Raw genomic sequence first — 10,569 nt, 5'->3', positions numbered from 1 at the left:
TCTCTCTCTCTCTCAAACATATACTCTGATATATATTTTTTTTTTTTTTTTATTGGTACTATCCGAACGCAGCACGCACCTTTTTTGCTTTTTATATCGCAAGTTAGTACAGATTAACAGTAGCGATTTAAATGTTCACACGTTGCGTGCTCTATCGTATAAGTCTCTATTTGTTATAATTTATATAATATACCTCTTTTTCTTCTAGAATTCCTTTGCGGTGATCTTAATTTTTTATGCGATATTTTATTCTTACTATCGTATTGCTCAACCAATGCCATGAGAAACCTGCGCTCAACTTGTACCAATAAAATCCGATTGCCCTTCGGTTATTTCTTTTCTCCATCGTTTAACATTATCGATATTATTTCAATTATACTTTTATCTGTTAATACTTATTAAATATTCTTTTAATTATTGTAGATCACAGACAACTTGTTCTTAATCCATAAAAACAATTCAATTATCTTTTTTTCCCCATAGATTACCGATGTGTATACACTGTGTCTTACATCACGGATGTATCGTGTATGTATGTAGGTATTGCTCGATGTGTGTATGATTGCATAAATAGCACGAATTCCAGAGACGTAACCGAAATGTGGAATGATAATTACATGTCTTTTCGGATCTCGCCCAGTTTATTGCCACGTGGAACACCAATATTTTCAAAGATGGAGGCTCCAGATTGTAGATAATCAAATAATTCATATATTTTCAGTAAAGTCTTCTAAGTTTTTCGATACAAACGCTATAACTAAATGCTCACGGGCATTTCGAAGTATTACTTGGATACTTCCAGGATTACAGTTTCCATGCGGCAAACGTTTGGTCGATATCCAGGCGATGTTAACGCTAAAATCATAATGTAGCGTATATAGCTAATTATGTTCACGGCCGACGTTGAGACGATAATAAGACAAGCCGTCCTTTTTAAGCCTGAGAAGTAGCATGAACTTTGTTATGACTGCTATTTTTATCGAGATTACAATTTATTTTCAACTATTGCGCTCGAAGTATGTTTCACCCTTGAGGGATGCCCATTAAAACTTGTGTGCAGAACAGTTCAATTTTGTCAAATATAATTAATAACATTAAAATAAGTAAAAAACTATAGTAAACTATAGTTAACATATATAAACATATTGTTGAAAAAGAAACAATTTAGTGACAATAGGTCTGCTCTTTTTAATTATGCTCTTAACACCTGTTTTCTTTTTTCTTAATTTCTTCCTGAAGGAATAGCGTATAATTTGCCTCGTTTGAATGCAGAAAGCGCACCTAAAAACAACAGGCCATATCTCGGATTTTTCTCGAGAAAAGCTCTCCGTTATATATCGAACGTTCCTTCGCCTTGTGCACTTGTATCGATTTAAATGCGCATATGTAGCAATTGTAAGATTCGCGATTACCTACATTTCTTCGTACGTGTCGGTCAGGTACCTGAAAACCGTTAGAATTTGTGCATTTGTGCATGTGGATATCATAGTACATGGACGAGACCGCAACGGGATGCGGGGGGGGGAGGGGTGGACACTTGCGAATCGCGCATTTTTTTATTTGCAAAAGCGTGTCGCCAGATAAAAGTGGAACGGACGTGATGTTGTCGGTGTGTTTGATAAAAGTGTCTAACGACGCACGCGAGTGGACGCATCATGATCACACAGCAAGCGAATTACCTGATAATACTCGTAGCGTTTAACGGTATTTAGCTCATAGTTTTACTGATAAGTTCTTTAAGTTCATAACTATATAAACTCGTGACTTTAATATACAGCGCGTGATGCCGCGAATAGAACCTCGCCACGCGTTTTTTCCTCCTCTGCATTCCCTAGATGGACGTTCCGTTCGTATCGTTGAATGAACCAGAGAAAGTGTGTACTCGGTATGCGCTTCGTTGCAAATTTGTATCAATCGTTTTGAGAATGACACGAGTCCAATAACTTTGAGATTCAATCAGTTAATGAGCATAGAGAGAGAGAGAGAGCTGCGAGACAGAAAACATTTATCGCTTACGTTTAAGCTTACGTGTAAAAAATAAGCTTCTTTAAAGTCCGCAATTTGCCGCATGGATGAAGACGTACATTCCAAAAACACAGGCAAATTTATAATCCGCCGTTGAAAATGTATCGCTTATTACATATAAATTTATAACTTAATCATTACACATTTTTCTATAATTCGAGAATAGTGCAGACTTTAATTTCTTTTAAGACTTCCGCCATTTTCAAAGCGATCGATTTATTTTTTCTTTATGTAAAACGATCATCTACCATTGCGGATATCCACTATCGTGGAAAATCGTTTAAAAATATACGGTGTATCCTGAATGCTACGTATACGACAGTAAGGACAGATTCTTCGTTTACAAGGATGCGATATACAGGCACGGGATTCGCGAATTGATTTCGGATCGCGAATCGTACTTAGACAAGCTACGAAGAAGGCATCGAGGTAAATCAATTTTGGCGGGCGGTATAACGACTGCGCCACCAACTTCTAAACATTTGCAAGAAATGAAGAACTTTTCTGACGCATACGAGCATCGCACTAAAGATACCGCGTTTAAGAGGGACTGCTGTCTCTCTGGCATGAGTTGCGACAGAGTTATACGCGCGACTTCGCAATTATTGAGCTATTATCGAGTAGGAAAAAGTACGTCGCGAAATATCGTAACTGCAAGTTACGTAGTAGTCGGCGCTTGTAATGGGGACAGATTTTTACAATAGAGAAATGGCAGATTCGTCAAAGGTTTCCTTGAATTACCGTGTAATCGCGTACGAATGTCTCGAAAAAGTACCGAGTTTGCCTCTGGTTCACTCTGTGAATCGCGAGGGTGGATTTTAATCGATCCTGAGACAGAGAGATAACTTGCTCCTCTTCCTCATCCTTCCTCGATTCAAAAAAGCTTCTTCGGCCAACGTCTTTGCTTCTTTACGGACGGCGATGAATTATCGCCTAATGTGGTCTCCACGAGATATTATTCAGACCTTGAAAATGTCGCTTCAAACTGCTGCCGTCGGCCCAGGGGGAGTTGAGATACTCGTCGTCATCGTCTTGTTCAAGTTTCTGAAAGATAAACACAAACATGAAACTTTTCTTTTAATATTTTCTTAAGGAGTATCATCTCGGATTTATTTATTTCGATTCGCTTGAAGTTATACGAGCTTATTTATTGACTTATTTATGAGTTAAATTTAAAAATTAGTTAAATTTAATTATTAGTGAATTTAATTATATTACATTGAAGATTATATGTAACATGAACGTAATCATCTTTTAAGAAACTTTTAAGAAAATCTGCTTTTCTCATTTATATTTAAAAAATAAAATATTCATACAATAATATATCTTTAACTGTGCATTTATAATTGCAACATTACAGTATGTTGTCTTTTCAAAATTAGGAATATCAGTTTAGCTTCGTCGTGTATCTTAACTTAGTTCACTCTCCACATTTCGCATATTCAATTCGTAAATTTGAAGTCTCGTTGATATTCCAAATTGCTCATCTATGTGAATAGAGCGTGAATGACCTTAATACCTCGGTTTCTGCAAACTCGTGCAGTATTCGCGAATAGACCGCGAGAATTCGACAAGGTAGGCGAGTTCGCGGGGGTTGTCGCTGGAAGCTATAGGAGGACTGAGAAAGCAAAGGGTGAGTTAGGCGGGGCTTGAATGGTTGGGTCAGAATCGATGCTCGCGTCCTTGCTTGATCTCAGCGTGGCCTCTCTCACGCATTCCGCATCAACGTCAAAACCGCAGGTCCACATTTGCGGAGGTTAACTCGCGATTGATTATAAGCACATGTGCGAACTCGTGCCGCACGGAAACGTGCATGCGTCGAGCATATATACTCAGGGAAAGTAGGTGAATTAAACAAAGTAATTTGCTATGTTGGGTATTGGTTTTGTAACACATTTCGAAGCAATGAAATTTCAATCATTCCCAAACAGCATAGAATTTGCAGCAAATCTCTGCAAAATCTCTGCAGTATTGCTACAATATAATGTTGCAGCAATGTTGCTGCAATTTTTGTGCAACTTTGTGCTGTAAGGATTGAAATCAGTTCAGAAATCTTATTTACAAGGTTTAATAGCTTTTCTCTAATAATGTTCAAATTTAATTTTTTATAATAATATATGCTAATTTAAAGATTTTTGTAATTATTGTAGACTTTTCAGAAGAGGGATGAAAAGATTATTTAATCTCGATGTGAATACGAAATGATTTTGATATATTGAAAGTAGAAAAGATTTGTGAATTTAATATATCTTCATAGAAAGTTTTTATTGAACAAGTTTTTTCAGAAAGTAGGAGTTTCAAAAGTTATTTTCTTCATCTACTTTCCAATTCACGGAATAATTATAATTCTCTCTCGCTTTCTCATGCTGATAGATGACAGAATAAATTAGGGCGAAGTAGTATAAGTAGCTTTGAATACGTATACTTGCTACATCTTCTTGACAAATATAACAAGTCAAATATTGTTGCGCGTGTAGTCCTTTTCAAGAGTAAAATGGATTATTTACGAATGTAGAACACGCTCGTTTACTTAAAAATGTTTGCCGATTTATTATCTCCACATCATATACAGAGATCGTTTATGATTTTTTTCTTGAGAAATGTTAGAAAAGTACACTTTTGTGTAGAACTATTACGAAAACAAATTCGCTGTCATCATACAACGGTACTTGCGAAAGTTTCCGCTTGAAAGATGAGACCTGAGAAAGATGAGGAAATAGGGATGTTTGATCGTTGCTTCTATCGCAGCTAGCCTTTTGAACGGCATGGATGAAATCAAGAAAATACTTTAGATAGATTACTCTGTATATATATGCTGCTGAATGATGGTGGGAGAAGTGGCGACTCGCAGTCTATCGCGCAGTCGTTCGACCTATATCGTCCTGCATCCCGAGTCGCTATTTATAGATAGATGCGCCGGTAGTCTGGTCGAGAGCACTTTCTGCGCCATCATTTTATTACGTCGATAGCGTTTTAAGAAATAAATTGTTTTTATGGAGTTAATCGCGAATTAAAAAGAAAACGTTACTGCAAAAAGTCGAGAAGAGATTTCCATATGGCCCCTGTCGCGTACTTGTCGCGATTCAGCGATTCAGAAATATTCTACTGAATTCGTAGATCAATTTATCTTCCGCAAATGTATCCTATGTCTGTTCTACGCCCACGAAAGCGATATTCGATTCGCACATATTGTATTCTGTCGAAAATCTGATTGTTACATAATTCGGAATTCTCTTCAATCTTATTGGAAGATATATCTGTAGTATATATTGATATATTTTTTTAATGGTTCTGCAGATCGATCATTTAGAATCCACAATTAATTATTATTACGATTAAAGATGTACCAGATCTACAGATTTCTGCAAAAAGTGAATGGAATTGAAAATTTATACTTTCCATATAAAAATGTGTGTCTACTTGTATCGTTACAATTACTTTTTTCCAACAAAAATAATTATCTAACAAAAGTTATTTAATAAAAAATAATATTAAAAAAAATTTTTTTAATATCTATGCTCTAATAGAAATGTATGGAAATGTATTATAAAATAGTGACATAAATCAAATAGTGACTCAATTTTTTAATGTACATTTATCAGGTTAAGCCTTTTTCCTATAATAAAAAACTTTTTATTATAGGAAATGACTTTGACATTTTCTATTTATATTTACCACAAAAATTTATATATAAAATAATTACATATTAATAATTACATTAATATCAAGAAAAAAGTAACGAAAATAGTAATGACTCGTTAGTTTTTGTATAACAATAACGAGATACCTTTTGTAAATCGTTTTTGTAACTCGTTACTTTCATAAAGTAACCTTGCCAACTTTGTTATATGCATATAAAACAGTTCAACAAGATCAATATTTTTATCTAATAATACAATTTTATAGTTTAAATAAAATTTTTCTCGTTTAATCTTAAATATCTCTTCAATATAACTTACTTGACTTTTCTTTTTCAATTCTTTTTTAGTATTTGTTTATTATTGCTTATATTGTTTTGATTAATAATAACAATGCTTGATATTGTTATATTCTTTAATGTCTGGTATTTTGATTTTAAAAAATTATTTATAATATATTCATTTTTATGAAAGTTATAAGCAATTGATTTGGGCTTGCTATACTTAAATAAGTATTGTTCCCGTGTGGCGATTAATTAATTATTTTTTAAAAACATGTCTCTCTACTTTTTATTGAAATTATTTTTTATCTAGATTCTAAATCATTGCTAAACTTTTTATATTATTTTTATAAATATGATAAATATGATAAATATGATATAGAAAAATCAGTAATTTTTTTATAATTTTTCATTTTACTAAAAATAAAATATGTGTAATACATCCTTAATCTCGATTAAAGTCGTGCCGGAATAACATACTTCGATTACGACTATCACGAGATCAAATTATTATTAAGAATATACGTAATCTGATATATTTTTACGTACAATATATTTGACATTTTTTCGAGCCGTATTTATTAGCATGAAACATGGGAGTATGAAGTATTCTATCATTCATGACAAATAAAATAATCATTGTTTGATTGCTTATTTGTCACTTAAAAGGTGTACGTTCTAACGAACGTCTTTACGTACAATGTTCTCAGAATGTTAATATTTGTAAAATTTACCGACCTGTTATTATTAAACGATACATTTCCGTAATTGAATAGATATATGAATATTTCGAGTTGTTTGTGAACAACTTGTCACGCCAATTCGATTGCTCACAACCGATCAATTTTATATAGAACAGAGGAACGCTTGTTCAGGTGGATTATCGAACACCTTCGGTATACCGCAAACCACAAAGGAAATTGACTGAATACTAGTATGGTAACGTTATACTTGAACGTGCGGACTGCGAAACGACATTTATACACTCAGTGCACTATCTCTATGAGTCGACTCATTCGATTCATTCAGACGACTTTATGTCTGGGGGGTGAAATTATTGTATCTGAGTTAAGCACTTAGACGGAGGAAGTTAACTCTTACAACATAAATACTTATCTGTGATTATGAAGCAGAGATAAGTAAACGAACGAGAAGAGAGTTCCATTTTATTCTAAATTGTGTCTCTGAAAATTTATTTACTTTTTACATTACTCATTTTATATATATTTTACAGATACATTTATGCGGAAGGAAGAATGCAGTAGCTTTTCCGGCTCAAACAGTATTATTATTAGGTATGGGAAAAAGTTCATGGCGTTTTTCCCATTAGATGGCATTAAAAAAACGCCACGAACTTTTTCCTACACCTAATATTACTTTTAGAAAATAACTCTTAAGTCGTCGACAATTGTGGTTAAACCGATTATACCTATTGATGCTTACAATTAGAAAATATTTTCGAAGCCTTACAGAAGACCTACAAAGATGCTTAAAAGCGAACGACAGTCAACAAGTAAGATAGCGAAGCTGGATAGCCTCTTTATGTTGACCCGTTCTCAAATTCAATCGATACCACGAGATTTTCGAAATGGTGCTTACCCCTGAATGGAGAGCGAGTTAGGAATTCCGTCAAGACTTTCCCTGCTGATGTCGTCGGCCATTGCGACCTTGAGTTGGTGCCCGAAGCTCGCTAAATCTTCCCTGAAAGCTTCACTTCCGGGCGTCAATGCACCGCTAGTGGGTGGCAAGGGTGTATCGGCGCCTTCTCCTTCTTCCCCTTCTTCACCCTCTTCACCACCTACGAGGACTACCTCGTCTTCGTTGTAGATCTTGAAGTAGGCGATAGTGAGGTATATCACCGAGATTATGAAAGATGGTATCGGAATCGCCATCGCGTACACAAGATTCATATACACCTAAGGAAGTGTTTCAAACATGTGACTAGAACTTGGCGGAAATTAATACACATCCAGAGTTCTTTTATCCACATATCAATAAAGTTTTGTGGAAAAAATCCCACGAACGAATTTCGACTAAAAGATTAACTTAATTACAAATATTTTGTAATCAATTACTCACTACAAAATACATGAAAAAAATTAATTGATACAAATTTCAGGAATATATTATGTAAATAAATATTATTTCTGAATAATAATGGGACAAATAATGGCAAGAATAGTGAGATTGTATATAATTTGACAAATGATAATCAGCTTCATAGAGATATTTGTATTGAAAAGTAACTAAACGTTATTTTTCAATTAAACAATATTAAGTAAAAATCGACTGAGACATGTTCAACACAATTAAACGAAGAAAACCAAGATGAATCTTGGTATCTAATAATATTTTTTTGTGAATTTTACAATTTCTAGTTTAAATAAGTCTAGTTAAATAAGTTATTTATTATTATTATTATCATCATCATCAATATCATTCATCATCATCATCATCATCATCATCATCATCATCATCATCATCATCATCATCATCATCATCATCATCATCATCATCATCATCATCATTATTGTTGTTGTTGTTGTTGTTGTTGTTGTTATATCATATGCTTTGTTAGTTGAATTGATAAAACATTCGCATGGAATGAGGGAGATTCAGGTTTGAATTCCAGCTCGAGATGAATTCTTTAGTATTTTGAAGATACTTTTAAAAATGTTTTAAAGATGCTAGTAGATTAGTAATATTAAATTGTTCATCAATTTTATTTATATAATGTTACATAAATCAGTTTCAATTTAGAGTTTTTTGTATTTCAAACTGATAAATAATTAACAGTTTGCTTAATCCGATTTTTGTTTCACAAAATTTTCTGTTGAACTTATTTTACTGAATTTTAATATATACAAAATTTTTAGGTTGCTGATTACGAATACGAAGTTAAAATTAAAATAAATAAAATAGCGAATTCAATATAGCAGTTAAATTAAAAAAAAAATTATTCTTCAAAATGTTATCGACGTAATAAGTGATGTTTTTATTACAACCTTCATAAAAATTTTTTTATCTCTAATAATTCTTAAAATATAATTTAAAAAAGAAGAAAAATCGTTTTATTTGTAAACGAGCAATATTACTCTTTAAAACTTTTTTTGTCTCAATAATTTCTATATTCCAATCATGTGTACATAAAATTTCATTAAAATTATAAAATTCAACATTTTTCTTAACCATTTCTTGATTATCATTGGATTTATCATTTAAAATTTTACAATTATGAATGCAAATTTGAAATTAGTGATTTCAAAAACATCTATATAGAAATTTTTAAGATTATTATCATTTTCATTGCATTTTCTAGTATTTTTTTTGCATTTTTTTTTAAATTGTCAAATTTGACTCATCTTTTGTTTATAACTTATTGTTAATGCAAAATCATTACATATTTATTCATGTGTACATATACAAGTCTTAGAGATATAAGCATACCAAACTTACAAATCAATTATGAAGTACGTATAAAAATAAAAAAATTTTGAAGAGATAAATATTTTATTATATGCAACAAAGATTTAAAAATTGGAAATTGTAAAATTAAAAAATATTATTAGGTACAATCCCCTCCTGCTCTTCCCAAGACCTATCTTGATCAAATATGGCCTTCTTCATTTAATTGTATTTTCCATTCAATTTGTAAGAATAAATTGTAAAAACGTTACACGATATCACTATGAAAATATCATTGCTAAGATATCATTGCCATCTTGATCTTATAAAGTGACTTTTTTATAAATTCGACGGAAGAATACCCCTGAGAAAGCCATGTTATTCGCGCCACATGATCCTATTTCTTCCTGTCATCCATTCGTTCGAAGGATTGGCACTCGTGCAGCATCGAGAGTACGGCGGCGAGCTTTTCCGGGAACGCCGATGTTATCGGCGGTTTATAATAGCACGCCGGCCGCACACTTGTGGAAATTGGATTTCTGCGCGCCAGGAGAAATTTTCTTTTCTTCCGAGCGGCGCATCGCACGCCGCGATGGCTTCCGTCTTTGTCATCGGCCGCCTATTCAACCGCTTGAAATGCATTGTCCGTTTCTTGTAAATGGTCGCATTTCCGTCACCGTTAACGCTATTTCGTCGTGCCCCACGCTCGAAAAATCTCTCTTCCGTTTTCTTATCCGCTTGCAATCTTTCGCATGTAATTTTATTGAATTAAATTTTAAAATACGGAAGATACGAGTAAATACAGAAAAATTTTTCTTATGCCGATTGTCTAAAAAAATATGAAAATCATGCATTTAAATTCAATAAAAATTAGATCAATACGGTAGGTGAGAGATCAATAAATTCCGAATAGAAATAAACGAGACTGAGGCCAGTATTCATAATCAGATTTTATATTTAAGACTGTCTTAAGTCTTAAGAAGTTATGAATCAATCAAAGAGTTTCTTAAGACATTACTTAAGACTTGAAATAAGAACGGACTATGAATATCGCTCTTAGCATAAAATTATGATTAATCCGGGAATAGTCATCACCTGATGTATTTTTACGTACACAATTAATCTTGGGTTTTTATACTCCCAATTAAAATTATTATTAATCCCCCAATCAGAACATATTATGATAATAAAACATTATTATGATTAATAAAACGACGTCA

At 32.9% G+C, this 10,569-nt stretch overlaps 1 protein-coding gene across 2 annotated transcripts in view; it reads right to left on the bottom strand.

The window, feature by feature from the left end:
* Positions 1-1,183: 1,183 nt before the first annotated feature.
* The window catches only part of LOC108686758 (UPF0769 protein C21orf59 homolog), a 61,944-nt gene continuing 52,558 nt past the window's right edge, over positions 1,184-10,569 (bottom strand). Inside the window, exons 5-6 of one of the 2 annotated variants that reach the window (XM_018192209.1) lie at positions 7,544-7,860; positions 1,184-3,069 (exon numbers count right to left, since the gene is read on the bottom strand). In XM_018192209.1, coding sequence (XP_018047698.1) covers positions 3,006-3,069; positions 7,544-7,860 — 381 coding nt within the window. In that variant the 3' untranslated portion in view covers positions 1,184-3,005. The remainder of the gene's footprint in view (positions 3,070-7,543; positions 7,861-10,569) is intronic. The other variant, XM_018192210.1, reaches the window with a different exon arrangement.

The sequence above is a fragment of the Atta colombica genome, unplaced genomic scaffold (genome assembly GCF_001594045.1).
Source record: "Atta colombica isolate Treedump-2 unplaced genomic scaffold, Acol1.0 scaffold189, whole genome shotgun sequence".
In the NCBI taxonomy this organism is placed as follows: domain Eukaryota; kingdom Metazoa; phylum Arthropoda; class Insecta; order Hymenoptera; family Formicidae; genus Atta; species Atta colombica.
Note: the sequence above shows the minus strand (reverse complement) of the source record. Positions and strands in the feature narration are given on the sequence as shown.